We start from the raw sequence: 15,678 nt of genomic DNA on the forward strand, positions 1-15,678 counted from the left end.
GAATTCTTTTATCCTACACTCCACTTAAAAATCTCTTCCTTTATCCAAACCTTGGTTTTCCAATAAATGTGCTAAGGCTGTTCAAGAGAAGAGTGTTGCATATCGTAATTGGCTTGTTTCCAATTCTTCAGTTTCATTTTCTGCCTACACCAAAGTTTGCAACAATTGTAAAGCATTTATTAATCAGTGCAAACTGGATTTTGAACAAACAGGCTAAGAGTAGAAAACTTGCTTTTTGCCCTAATGGTAGCTGAGCATTCTGGTCTCTTGCCAATGCTATTGGCTGCAACTTTTGCCCATCTCTGCTCCCACCTCTGTCAAAACCAGATTGTTCTGTTGTCACTTCAGCCAAGGATAATGCTGACCAGCTAGCATCCCATTTTTCTTTAAACTCATGTATTAATGATCTTGTAAAACACTGCCCACCATTCCCAACATGCTCCATTCAATGTTCAATGCCTCCTGTGGTCTTCTATCAAAAGGATGTCAGAGGGATTTTGATGAATCTCGATGCTAAGAAAGCTCCAGGTCCTGACGGTATTTCTCCACTTGTGCTCCTGAACTTACTCCTGTTTTTGCCGCCTTTTTTCACTTTCTTATTCCAAAGGTGTTTTTCCTTCTGCTTGGAAATTTGCCCATATCCAGCTAGTTCCTAAAAAGGGTGACAAATCCCTCCCATCCAATTATCGTCCCATTGCAATTACTTCTACTCTTTCTAAAGTAATGGAGAAATCAATTAACCACCAACTCTTAAATACCTAGAAATCTTCCTTCTGATCAACGATCGCCAGTATGGATTCCGTCAGTGTTGATCCACTGGTGATGTTCCTGCTTATGTTACCCATTTATGGACTAATTCAATGGAAAGGTTCGGTGAAACACCAATAGTTGCTCTTGACATCTCAAAGGCTTTTGATCATGTTTGGCATAAAGGTCTTCTAAACAAGCTTACATCTTATGGTTTGCCAACTGTTTTTTGTAATTGGTTATCCAGTTTTCTATCTGATCACTCACTGACGGTGATGGTAGATGGCTTTCTGTCTTCTAACTTCTCCACTAATGCTGATGTCTGCAAAGGCTAAGTTCTTTTCCCCACTCTTTTCCTCTTGTATATTAATGACCTTATTCCACTGACTGGAAATCCTATCCATAGCTTTGCTGATGATAGCACATTACTTTCCATTTTGAGAAATCTTGCCCTGCTCAATCAGCTTCAACTTCTTGAATATCTGCTACTAATTCCTTAACTGCCAATCCCAGGTAATTCTCCAGTGGGGCAAAGACAACTTAGTTGATTTCAATCCTTCTAAAACTCAATGTTATCTTATGTCTCGTAAAAAGGATTCTCTCCCCCTATGCTTATCTTTGGTGACTCTCCGATTTTTAGGCAAGATGATATATCTCTTTTGGGAATTAACTTGACTTCTAATCTGTCTTGGCATAAGCACATTACAAATATTGGTTCCTCTACATCTAAAAAACTTGGTTTTCTCTTTCACTCTTAGCATTACTCTGTTCAAATTGGAAATCCACCCTACCATGTAATATTGTTCTCACATCTGAGGCGGTTCCCCCAAAACCTCTCTCAGGCTTCTAGATTCCATTCAGAAGAGGGCAGTTAGGTTAATTAATGACTCCTCTCTAACAGAATCTCTCCACTCTCTGTCTCATAGACGTACTGTTTCTGCTGCATGCCTTTTCTACAGATACTTCCATGCACACTGTTATTCTGAATTGGCTTCTATAATTTCTGCTTTCTCTTTCAAAACAGTCCGAACATGTGCTGCTACCAGCCTACATCCATTTACCGCCCAACTTCAAACTTTCAGAACCAACTTTTGATCTTCCTCGTTTATTCATTCAACTGCTGTTTACTGGAACAACCTTCCTTCATACATATTTCCTGAAAATTACATACAGTCTACAGAAGTTCAAGTCCAACGTCAACAAATATCTGCTTTCATCTTCTCAACCTCCAGTCCAAGCACAGCACTAAGTTTTTTGGGGTTTACATAAGGGGGGGGGAACCAAAGTCAATTGCTATTATTAGAAATAATTTTATCTATCTTTTAATCTTTCTGAGCAGTCTGAACAACATTTTTTTAAGCTGTGTGCTAACAGAATCAATTAGAGAGAAACTCATGAGAATCCTTGGAACTTTGATTTCCTTGTTTAAAATCAGAAGAGAGATTTTGATTATCTGAGCACCATTTGTTCCTCTTTTAATTGACATTCTGTTTTTCTTCTTCTTGTTTTGTTTGTGCATGTTAATGAAAAGTTATATTGTTATTTTTATTGATGTTACTGCTGATGAACTGCTTTTGGAGTACTCTCTCATGGTGTGACTTCTAAGTTCACATGGGGTGAGAGTTCTGTGCCTCATTCTTATTTATATTTGTTATTATATTATTAATTCTTCTTTTGCCTTAGAATATTCTGCTGTTCAAGGTGAAGTTATAATTAATGGTTGAAAAGTAAAAGTCTGGAATTCATACTTGTGGGTTGTAAATTAGAATAAAACTCAACTTTTTATTGAAAGTTTATTCTATGTACATAAACTAACCTCAAAAGAAGCAACAACAAAAAAAAAAAAAAAAAATTAAATATGTGAACAAAAGCAAAGTGTTGCATTAATAACACAGAGTTCATTCACTATGTCAACAGACTCAAGTTGTAAATTTCTTGTCCCTTTACTTTTACAGTATTCATATATTGACCATTTAAGAATGACTGCCTTTATGAATTACAGCACAGCACTTGTAGTACCTCTGGCACTAAAATGGCGTAAATGCAGAAAACATGTTAAAGCTGTTTCAGACATTATTATTTTGTGTTCTGCAGTCAATCTCTTAATGCATAATCTTTTATTAAGCATTTACAACAGTTGTAATAGATTAAAGATATTCATTTAGATATTTGTTCATTTAGGTTCTCTGAGCAGTGCGGATAGGCTGATGGAATAGCTCATGGAGTTTTGTCAGTAAATACAGGAACTTTGCCAGCAGGGACAAGGAAGTGAAATCCCATTGTATAAGGCAATGGTTAGGCTACATTTTCAGAACTGCATACAGGTCTGGAAGCCTCTTTTTAAGAAATATGTGGATTTCTTGGAACAAGTTCAGAGATGAGCAATAGATGTGTTCAAATTTGCTTTCAGCCAGAGAGTAATTGATTGTTGGAGAAAACTACCATCTGGCATTGTGGAATTAGGTAAAGTGAATAAATTTAAGGAAGAATTAGACCTATTAGAGGAAATGGACAGATTAAGTGCATACTGTTCTCTCTCTCTCTCTCTTTTTTTTTTTTTTTTTTTTTCTCTGATGTTATAAGAGTTTTCTTCCTTCCATCATTTGCCATTACTGATAATACTAATTTACATAATGTGAAAGTGAAGAGCAGTAAGCAAATAGCTAAAAAACAACAATAACAGCCATGACTCCCAGTCAGGAAGACCAGTATATAATTGTGAAAATGCCAGTTGGGAAAATCAGTACATACCAGTAAGGGAGTCATAACAAGGTAGCCAGTATTCAGGAGAAAATGTCATTGGCGGACATTTGAATATTAAGATTTCTGTTGTCATTTGGAAAAGTATATAATTTAAACTTATGTTTATAAATGTTATTCCCAAATACAAACAGTACTTTTCTGTTGTCTGGTAACCAGTCGTATGGAAACACTGTATTAAACACATCCCACATTTTCTCAGTAGGATGAAGCCATTGTTGATGTATGCATGCATTGGTTTGGGAGTTGGGGTGGAATCAGAACATGCTGGAACTGTCTATCATGTTTGTGCTGTTTGAAATATTTTGTTTCTTTGAAGTCATTTTTCCTTCAAGGTGAATGAGAAGATGATCCGGTCTGCATCAACAGAATTCATTCTTAGAATATTACTTTAATTTTTGGCCTGAATTGCAGTCAGTGTTTGTAGGAGCTGAACTCTCATTGGCCTTCTCCTTACTCCTAACATTACTGTGATGGTGGATGACTCATTTTGATGTTGCATGCCTGGTTTTGGAATAATGAAAGGGGTTTATGAATAAGTAGAAGAATGAACTATCTCTGTCAAAGCAGTTGAAAAATGTATTTTAGTAGAATTTGTCAGTTCCATTACAGTTGTAAGTCCTTAATAATACTGAGTTGGTTTGTTGATGTGGTATGACTAAAGTGATGCTGGCTGCTACCTGTGAACAGAATACTGATTTAGATTTCTCTTATTGATTTCAGTATTCATTTCCAACGGCCATCCACTTGACATGCAGCACAATTTTAATGGAAATATCATCTAATTAGTTGGTATATCTGCAGATAATGTAGGCATGGGCACAACAATAAATCTTGTTAAAATTCAATGTGAGTGGGTTTACTATGTTAAATGAGTTATAACACAGAATTGGCTTTTCATACACAGCTATAGAAGTTTATTGTATTGACAAACTGTATTATGGAGTCTTGGTTTGTCTTTAATTTTTATGTGAGAAATGGGGGATGATGTGTGTACGTTCAAAGGTACTGTTTTTTTGTTTTCTGCCTAGGCAGTATTTCTTCTTGGTATGTAAAAAGTATATAATCCATTCTTTTCTTTGTTTTTTTTTCTATAAGCATTGATCAAAAAAAAAAATGTTTATTTTCATTAGTGTTTTTAAAGACCACCAGGAAAGGTGCAAGTGTGCAAATAATCCACCTTCATCAAGCCTTAGTTGTCAGTTGAATCCCCATGACTGGGAGGTTATTTTTGCTCCATCCCCTGATGATATTATATGGTAAATTCATTATGCCTTGTTATTTTATTTTTCATTATCATTATACTGCACATAACATCTAATATAATCTAATATATTTAATGCCATTAATTATTATGCATGTATATTTTCTCAATTAACTGGTTTTTCCCATAGTAGATGTATAATATAATCTGATATGTTTATTCTTATAATAATTATGTAATTGTACAAAAAGGATTTCTTGTTACAACCAACTAAATATGAGCATAAAATATAACTTTAATAAATAATATGGTATAAGTAAAACACAAAATTAGGATAAAAGCATTAAAATACAAAATATAAATAAAAATAAAAACTTGATAACAAGTTTTTATTTATTGATGTATATTTATTTATTGATTATAAAAGTGCCAAAATACAAAATAAAACCTCAAGTAGTTTTCAAGGTGGAGCACTCCCTTAAAACACTATAAACCTTTGAAAAGGAGAAAAGAGCCCCTTAAAAACTCTGAAAAGGGACTCTTCTCTCCTTTTCAAAGGATTATATTGTTTTATTTTGTATTTTGGTACTTTTACATACTGATTTTATCAAGTTTTTTGTTCTTATTTTGTGTTTTAACACTTACTGTATTTAGTGGTTTATTTATACATATAACATTTATATAAATTCTAATAATAAATAATTTAATATTTTTTAAATTATTAAATAATTTAATAATTTATATAAATACTAATAATAAATAAATTTAATAATAAATAACCAATAAAAATAAATAATAAATAATTTATTATTTATTATTTATTATTATACATATAGTATAATTATTAAAATTTTATTTTAGTCATATATTTAGCTGGTTATCAAAATCCTTAGTCATATTTCCTATATCTCAAGCCCTTTTCTTTGTTATGTTATTGCATTTCTAGTATATTTGCAAATATGAAACAAATATATTTTTTTAAAAATAACTTCAATATTAAGTTTGAATCTGTCAGATAATCACACACATTTTTAAAGGATGTGATTATATATCTGAGATCATGATAAAAATAAACTATAATATCATGATATTATGGTCATTATTTGTGATTATTTTCTAATTTATTCTAACCTTTATCACTTGTCCACATACTAAAATACACTGGTGACTAGGAGTAAAATGTACAGTTTAGTAATGGGCATAATTGAGTTAATGATAAATAATTAATTATGACATTTCCATAATTGATTATTGCTAATTGAAGATCTGGCAGATATGGGTTGGTGGATGGTACAGAGAGAGAGAGAGAGAGAGAGAGAGATTAGCCAAGTGGTATAGAACATGGCACCTAAATCACTCGAATCTTTCCACTGTCACTTTTTTTTTTTTTTTTTTTTGCTGTTTTCAATTTCATAATTAAATGATTTGCATAATTGACTATTTAATTTGTTAAAGTAATTGATTATTAATAATTTGATTATGGAAATCATTTGAATATTAGTACAGTGTAATTTAGCTATAACTATACAGTGTGATTTAGCTATAACAATATTCTGTTACTTATAACAATTATAGCACTTTTCTGAATTTTCAAAAAGTAATTGTTAGTTTTATGTACTCATGGGAAACTTATTCATAGCTTCCCAAATTAGCAGTTTTTGCTGATATCAAATTCATTATATAATTGTATAAACTTTGTAGTAATCAAACTGTTTATTTACACTTTTACGAAAGACCAGTATAGAACGATTTAAATAAACATTCTATGTATTAAACCTGTATTCCCTAAGGTGGCCACTCTCTGACCTGACTGCAACCGTTAATCCTGTTGTTTGCCAGCCAGTTTATTCCATAGATTTCTAGGAATCTGTAATTCTCCAAGACAACCACTGCGTTACTTGACTGGGACCATTCATCCTGTTGTTTGGCAGCCAGTGTTTTTCACAGATTTCTATGAATCTGGAGTTGCTGAAGTAACTGTATAAATATTGCTACCAAATATTTTATTAATTTATTTTTGATTTATCTATCTTCGAATATAGATGTGATGGCAGAAAAAGCAAAATGAAAATTTAAAATTTAGAAACATGAGTGAAAGTTACAGAAGATGCAGCAGAGGATTTATCACAAAGGTGGTTGGCAGAAAAGTATAAGGTGGAGTATAAAGTATACTCACCTGGTTTGATGGTACTCATGCTAGAGGAATTCCAATAAGCAGTATGATACTACAAGAAAAAGCTTGGAATTTTGCAAAAGATTTAAAAAAAAATACACACTTTTTGCTACCATTGGATGGATTAGTAAATTTTGTAGCAGAAATAACATTTTAAAAGATATTTCTTGGCTAAATTCCTAAGCTTATGAAGGAGTTTATTTATGCCTGGGTAATGCACACACATCATTACTACTACCAAGTAGAAATGATGTTTCTACTTGGTAGTAGAAACATCATAGTTTTATGCATCATTTTATATCTCATATTGTGAAACTTCATATTGTCATGGTATTTGCACCACTTACCTACCCACTCACCGAGGAGGGGCCAAAAGCCTTGAAACGGTGCTGTCTGGGTGGTGGTAACCACTGAGAATAAGTAACAGTAGTCTTCTCCATAGGCGAAGCATTACTTATTGGAGGTAGTGCAATACCATGGAAACTCGTTGTGAAGGTATTCACAATATGAGATATAATTAAAATGATACATTAAAACTACCTTGGTAGTAGAAATGATGTGTGTGTGTATTAACCCATGCATAAATAAACTCCTTCAGAAATAACATTGTTTTGAAGACAATGTGTGGTGAAAGTGCATCCGTGAATGAAAATTAGCATTAGCATTAATAGAGGCTTATGATGCAAGAAAGCAAGCTTATGCAGCATCAGCAAAAAAAAAAAAAAAAAAAAACCCTTCCACTTCACTCCTCCGTTCATTCGAAATACCTGTCCAGCTGAGCCTTAAATTTATTTAGGCTATCAACTTCCACAACAAGGGATGGAAGTCTGTTCCACCAACCAACTACCCGCTGGCTAAAGGCAAATTTCCGCACATCTAACCTACATCTGTCTTTCCTCAATTTGAATTTATGCCCTCTCAGGTGATTATTCTGAGCAAGGGGTAGTATCCCATCAGCATTGAGCATGCTCAAACCATTCAAGGCTTTGTACACCTCTATCAGATCACCTTGAAGGTGCCTAGTCTCCAGACACTGTAATTTGCAAAACTTAAGCCTCTCTTCGTAAGAGCAACCCTTTGTTCCATTCACTAACCTTGTTGCCCTTCTCTGTACTTGTTCCAGCAGCTCTACATCCTTCTTGAAATGAGGCCTCCAGACCTGTATACAGTACTCAAGGTGCGGCCTGACCATTGCCTTATACAAGGGAATAATCACCTCCCCATCCCTGCTAGAAAAATTCCTGTATATCATTAATAAGACACCATGAGCTACTCTTGCAGCCCATCTGCACTGCTCAGAGAACTTCATATCTGCCTGCACAATTACCCCCAGGTCCTTTTCATTCTATACCACTGTCAGTGTAGTACCACAGAGTTCAAATACAGAACTGTTTCCTAAGGAGATGTATTGTGATGCTTGTTAATAATTGCATGTCATTACTGAAACATCTCTTTCAGAGATTATCTCTTTGTTGATGAGCTATTGGGCACATAAGTGTCCAGTTACAGTATGCAACCCACTTATATTCACAGTGAGGAAGATGTCCAAAGGTGTCAGTAATTCAAAATTCATTTAAATTTAAAGCAAAGTTTCATTTACTAGCAAAGACTAAATTTATTTGTTTTTGAGTATCTTATGTTGTGGAAATAATTCATCACTGAAAAGGCAGGTCCAATGCTGATAGTGCTTAATTAGCCACTGGTGAACAATTTCTGAAAAAAAAAAAAAATAAATAATAATAATAAGCCATCTGGGCAATGGCACACATTTTAAATGAATAACATATTTATTCTTTAGTGAGGCAATACTTTTAATTTGAAAGCAAGACTGGCAACTTATGGTGACTAACTTCACAATATGAGACTGATGAAATTTATAATAATCTTTGGTTTTATACACGCACACAAACAAGTCTTTTGCTAACTCATGTACGCGACTCTTTTACAAAGCTAAACTAAAATGTTCATCTGTTTATAAATTCCCAGAAACTGATTGGTTTTTTTTCCCCCTTTTAGGGAAAATCTTGTTGTAACAAAAGGAAAGTGGTATGCCCATGCTGTTCTCATCAATGTCATGTTGTTTCTCGTTCTCTTTTTTCTCACCACTCCAGCAGTTATTTTAAATTTTTTAGACACTGTACGCCTTTCAAAGCAAGTGGAACATCTTGTAAGTGTTTTATTGCTTTCACTGAGGTACAGAATTAAAAATAACATTGAAAATTAAATTTAATAACACTCATGAACATTAATTATGATGAGTGGTCCTCTATACAGTAGCTGCTTCTCAACCTGAATGATTGGAGCAGACACTTCGATAAGGTTATCTGTAGCATTAGGAACTGAACAATATAATATTTCAATGCTCAATGCATCTGTTCATTCTATAATTATAATGCTGTACCGATTAATTGAATGCTATCTGTATAAACTGAGAATTAATAAAACACCTGCTAGGTGGGATAAACACACAATTAATGCATTGATGTATTTAAAGATTATAATACAAATTCTCATTATCAGAATGACCGACTTAGTCACCTCTGATTGTGGAAGTTTATATTATAATTTTCACTCATTCAAAGTATAATTCTCATTGAATTATACTTTGAATATAATTCTCATTGAATTATAATTATACAAATTCCCAACATTAGAAAATGAGCTCATTTTCTAATGTTGGGAATTTGTGTTATAATTGTCAAAATATGAGTGCATTAAATTTTGTGCATATCTAATGTAGTGTTTATTTTATTAATTCTTAGTTAGTTAACCTTGTGATGTTGTCATAAATTTACATCAGAACTCAACGTAGTATTTGCACTTCATTCCATCTTCTGAAATATGCATTTATGGATATGTTTACATACATGTACAACTAAACTGATAAAGAATGCTTTGCTGCATGGGTTTCTACTCTAAACATAGCTTTAATATACTATAGACACATATGCTTATGTAATGATGAGGTGATATGTACACATAATGAAATTTGGAATAAAATTAAATAAGTTCCCTCGGTCTAGATGCAACCTAGGTCTTCTGCTCTAGGCATTCTGAATGTAGGATGGTTACTTTGTATTCAGGAAACAAAGGGTCACTTGTGTTGGGAACTGATGGTGATCCCTGTACATGTGACCACATGATTACATGCACAGTGATCACCAATCAGTTCCTTGTTGCAAACTCTTGTTAAATATAGTTCCATGGAGTTTAGTTCTTAGCCCCTGATTGTTTCTCATACTCATTAAAGATATTAATATAGGAATTTCAAGTTTCATTGGCCTGAAGTGCCAAGAGTGATAACAGCAAGTGTCTTCTCTCCAGTATTTTGAAATTATTTTGAAAGTGTCTTCTCTCCAGTCAGCTGATTAAAGAGAATATTGTCTTGTAACTTAAGAGTTATTTTACTTTTGGCTTCTTCCAAATAAAGAAACTAACTTTCTATTAAGAAAGGAAAAACTCCTTTCTTCTTGTACATATAACTAACTTTATTAACCTCTTATTGCTTGGTCACTAGTGGCACTGCTCTGTCTCCATATAGCAATTTCCAAACTATTTGAAAGCTTTTTTCTCCAATTTATTTTTAGTCATTTTATTTTCAGTTATTTTATTTTTAGCTTCTTCCAAAGAAGAGTTAATTATATATACAGGAAGAAAGGAAAGACTCCTTTCTTCTTTTATGTGTAACTAACTTCATTAACACACTAACCTCTTTTCGCTTGGTCACTGGTGATTCCACTTCTGCTTCCATGTGGCGGGACTGGTAACCTGAGTATAAATTCAGTACTTGACAAGCAAGATGTCTCAACCAAACAATCAAAAAAGATGATTCTTCACCAGACTTACTTGCACGGCCGGCTTAAGGCACGATCCAGCGGTTATAATTTTCCGGAACAGGGAACCAAAATTTAGGGTGTGCAAAATGCCCCCCAAAACTCATTGATTTGCTATAAATTTCAAGTTGGAGAGGGCACACCAAAAAATCTCACACAGGGTGCTTATAGACCTGGGGCCGCTTCTGCTTACTTGCATTCTTAATCATGCATTCATTATCAACAAAACTTCTTAGCAGCTTATCTCCATTTCTTCTGCAGAAGAGGATACTCCTAAAATGGTTAAAAAACTTTGCCCACAAGATCTCCTTGTGGAAACATCTCATTCCAATCATTCTAGGCAGCTCTTGAAGCAAACCACTTTTTTTTTGGAGGCCTTCCCATTTCAGCAACCCCACAGAATTTTAAACACCTCTAAAAGGGTCATTTCATAATGGGATCTCCTTAATGTTTCAAAAGAAGAAATTACTGAAGAACTTAAAGCACAATGTGTCATCAATACCAAAAGAATAATGACCAAACAGGTTGGTGTTCTCATCACCATAAGGAACATTATTTTCAGCATCGGTTAAAGCTAGTACTTTTGAGGTATTTCTTGATCAATTCCAAATTCCCACTTAAGTGTTTCAAATGCCAGAAGTATGAAGACTCTCAAACAGCATGTAAAGCTATAATTGTCTGTCCCCTATGTGCTCCAAAGATCATTTCCAATTTGAATGTAGTGCTGGGACACCACAATGCTGCCCTGCATATTCCAAAGCTTGTGAATCTGGAAAATTGGGTAAGAAAATTCTGAAGTACTGAAAGGCAGAGAAAAATATTTCATAGAAAGAAGCATCCAAACAGATATTAAACTCAGTGCATTCCAAATCATATGCTAATGTAATTAAAAGCACTAAAGAATTTTCGGCGCCTCCATAGCCAGGTGGGAAGGAGCAGCAGTGCATAGCACACGCTTCTTGATTAGACCGGGGTTCGAGCCCGTCACCACCAAATACGGAGGATGCGGAAAGGTCAGGGAATGACCACCGCATATCCCGGAGCAATATGGCCTTAGTTGCTAATGCTCCTAAAAAAAAAAAAACCAAACCTAAAGAATTTTCAATGCAGACCGATATTACAATTCTGTCTAAAATACCCATTTCTTCATGAGCAAAGTCCTTTCTCATGGATGGCAAGACACTAACATAACAAAAACAAGGAGTACAATTTCTTCTACTAATACCAAGACACCGGAAAATGCTTCAAGTCATACTCATTAACTAAGGAGAAAGATCAAAATCCTCCGTAAAATAAACAATCAGAACAAAATATGGACATTTATGAGAAATCAGATAACATCCTTGACAGTCATCAGTTATCAGATTTTACTACAGAATTTTTGAAGAGACTGTTTACCCTAATATGTGGCATCAAGCAATAGTGATAGTTATACCAAAACTTATGCACAAATAACCACAAAAACGTATATCAATTTCTACCCAAATGGAGGTAACTATACCACCAAGTAAATCACTAGCTGAATTGGCAAGGTCACTGTTGTCCCCAGTACCAATGCACCAAATGAAAAACAAACAAAGCAAAGCCATAAATACACCAATCACAGTAAAACCAGATACCATTCAACAGCAGAATACCACAGTATCTACCACTCCTGACTCAAACCAAACAGAATACATGGGCTCAGAAGACAATTTAAATCAAGACGAACAGGTTCTAGAACTGTTCACCAATGAGGATATGGGTACAGGGAAATCTTATTTCCCAAAGAAGGGGAAAGGTAAACTTGAGTGATGTAAACCTTCTGTCCCTCGAAAAGAAGTTGAGGGTTCCACTAAACCCAAATAATGCTTACCTTCTTACAGTGGAATTGCAGAGGCTATCGTAGTAATTTGTCCGACACCCAAGATCTATTTTCACAATATGACCCCATTGCCTTTTGCTTACAGGAAACCAATCTGGCACCAAATATAAATGTTTCCCTTCGGAAATACATAATACATCGTCAAGATCGTGTTGCACAAAATCCGAACAATCTTGCCCATGGAGGAGTAGCACTGATCATCAACCCCCAGATACCCTCAAAGCCACTCCCACTAAAAACAAACCTTGAGGTAGTTGCTGCACGAGTCAATATTAACTTTGATTTAACCATAGTCTCATACTTGCCACCTAACGAAAATATAAGCTATGCCGACTCAGAAGAATTAGTGATACAACTTCCCAAACCCTACTGCATCTTAGGAGACCTCAACAGTCACCATCTGCTGTTGGGAAACCATAATCTGGACAAGCATGGACAAACCATTGAAAAACTACTTGATCAACTTAATCTGATAACTCTCAATAATGGGGCTCACACCTATACACATCTTCCCACAGGATCTACATCAGCTATCGATGTCTCTCTATGCATAGCAACCATATATCCTCTATTTGGATGGACTATTCACAGCAATTCGCTGGGCAGTGATCATTATCTTGTGATATGCTGCATTGATACAAGCATTTCTCACCTTATCGAATCCCCAAATGGAACTTTTCCAAATCTGAATGGGACATGTACAAGCAGCTAGCAACACTAGAATAAAACCATATCCAACAAACATCCATAACCCTGGCAGTAGAATATATATCTAATCAAATACAAAAGCAGACAAAGCAATTCCAAAACAATCCACAAAAATATCAGTCAGCTCAAAAGTGTGGTGGAATGATGAATGTAGTGCAGCTAAAAAACACAAGAACAGAGCATGAAATATCTTCAGGAAGTTCCCAACAACAGAAAACCTCATCTACTTTAAACAGGCAAGAGCAAAGGCAAAACAAGTCAGGCAGACTAGCAAAAGGGCAGCATGGAGATGCTTAATCCACAATCACAAGAATGAAAAAAAAAACTCAAACAATATGGGCAAAAATACAGCAGATGTACGCCAAACACCCACGCGTCAACTGTCCCATGTTCATTGTCAATGACCATGATATCACAAAACCAGAGGAGATTGCAAACACCTTGGGTAGATCTTTCATGGAAATATCAGCTACGACATCATACCATATTTTCAGGCACACAAAGCAAAAGCTGAAAAAAAAAACCGTATCAATTTTGAATCAGCATCAATTTCTGCATGCAATCTCCCCTTCGCAATGTCCGAGTTGCATCATGCTCTGTCGTCTACTAAACTCAGTGCAGCAAGGCAGACTCTCTTACTCCTCTATAACAGAATATTCAAAGAAAACACATTCCCCGACAAATGGCGTCATGTGTACATTCTGGCTTTTCCAAAACCAGGCAAAGACCCTACAAATCTGCAACAAGGGCATGGAAAAAAATGGTCAACGCCTGACTAACCTGGTTTCTAGTTCAAAATGATTCCTAAATCCAGTGCAATATGGTTTCCGGGAAGGCAGATCCACTCTTGACCTTTTGATCAAGACAGAAATAGACATTCGTGATGCCTTTGTCTGAAAAGAAAATCTTGCAATGGTCTTCTTTGACATTGAAAAAGCTTTTGACACTTCTTGGAGATATGGTATTATGCAAACCCTATACGATCTGGGATTGTGCGGACACCTACCACAGTTTATCAGAAACTTCCTGTACTGCTGCTCATTTCAAGTTACAGTTCACAACCACAGATCTTCAAAATCCATTCAGGAAGGAGTACCACAAGGGTCAGTGCTAAGTGCCACTCTCATTAGTATAATAATGCATTCAATATTTGTAAAATAAAAAGAGTTTACCTCAATATAGTACGTAGAACACTTCTGTATGATACTCTCCAGAAATTAAAATGAAAAAATCGAAAAACTTACATTAGAGTAACAAATAATTTTAAAAATAATTAAAAAAACTCAATTTGACACAATTAAAAATCAATTTAACGAAAAAAATTGCAAAACGATTTTCCTCCCTGAAGCTGACAATGCTGTTTAATGTATGCCGTGATCACAGGAATGAAAATTACTGAATAGGGGTGAGTATGAAACTTTAATAGGAATTATTTGTCTTCGCGCATGCATGTAAAATCCCAGGAATCGGAGATGAGATATGGCCGTTGAACATTAACAGAATTTTTGTGTAATTTAATTTCTACGGTTTCTTCAATTAATAGTCACGTATAATTACGTTGGACCTTAAGTATTTCAGCCTCGTTAAATAAAAAAGGTATGTTTTTCGTTAATGGCGTGAAAGGCTAATTCTAACGAGAAGCACGAACTGAGGCCAAATGTTGATTAACACGAATATTCAAAGGAAAACGTGTCGAACCCTGGTAAGACGAGTCGCAATCACCAGAAGAAATGTTGTATACCAGGTCATTAATTTGTGCTGTGAACAAGGAAAGGACTGAGCAATTGTTCAGTATAGTGTGTAATTTCCATATTGGCCTGGCCACAATTTTAAATTTAGTATTTTTAAAGAATCTGTTAAGCTGTTTGTGCCACCATTCAACATATGAGACAGAAATAAAGTATTTTTTGATATTACTATTATTGGTTGGTGTAGTGTTTTGTATCCTATCCTTAGCTTGTATCCTAATTCGGTTTATTGTAGCAAGGGGATAACCCTTGTTTAAGAATCTGCTGGTTAATATTTGTATTTCTGATCCAAAGCAGATTCCGTCATTGAATATTTGTAGGCATTTAGAAATTGATTAAAGATAATCGATCTTTTGTAGGTGAATGAGTGATAGCTGTTATAATGTAGAAGCATACCGGTGTTTGTAGCTTTTCGATAGATGTTAAATTCGATTTTATTTGAGTCCCAAGTAAGTGTGAAATTTAGAAAATTTAATGACTTTGTATCCGTATCCTCCCTTTTCAATGTAAATTTGAGTCTAGAATGAATATTATTAAACAAATGTAAAATGTCTTGGACAGTACTACTTCTAGTTATTACTGATAGTAATAACTAGACGATGTTCTAGTTACTACTATCAGTAATAACTAGAACATTGTCT

General features: G+C 34.7%; 1 protein-coding gene across 2 annotated transcripts in view; it reads left to right on the plus strand.

The window, feature by feature from the left end:
* The window catches only part of Tmem63 (transmembrane protein 63), a 440,514-nt gene that overhangs the window by 201,663 nt on the left and 223,173 nt on the right, over window positions 1-15,678 (plus strand). For both annotated transcript variants that reach the window (XM_090375486.1, XM_090375485.1), the window contains exons 13-14: window positions 4,641-4,766; window positions 8,901-9,051. In XM_090375486.1, coding sequence (XP_090231612.1) covers window positions 4,641-4,766; window positions 8,901-9,051 — 277 coding nt within the window. The remainder of the gene's footprint in view (window positions 1-4,640; window positions 4,767-8,900; window positions 9,052-15,678) is intronic.

Source organism: Mastigoproctus giganteus, chromosome 6 (assembly GCF_048544385.1).
Source record: "Mastigoproctus giganteus isolate SK-2022 chromosome 6, ASM4854438v1, whole genome shotgun sequence".
Classification (NCBI taxonomy): Eukaryota; Metazoa; Arthropoda; class Arachnida; order Uropygi; family Thelyphonidae; genus Mastigoproctus; species Mastigoproctus giganteus.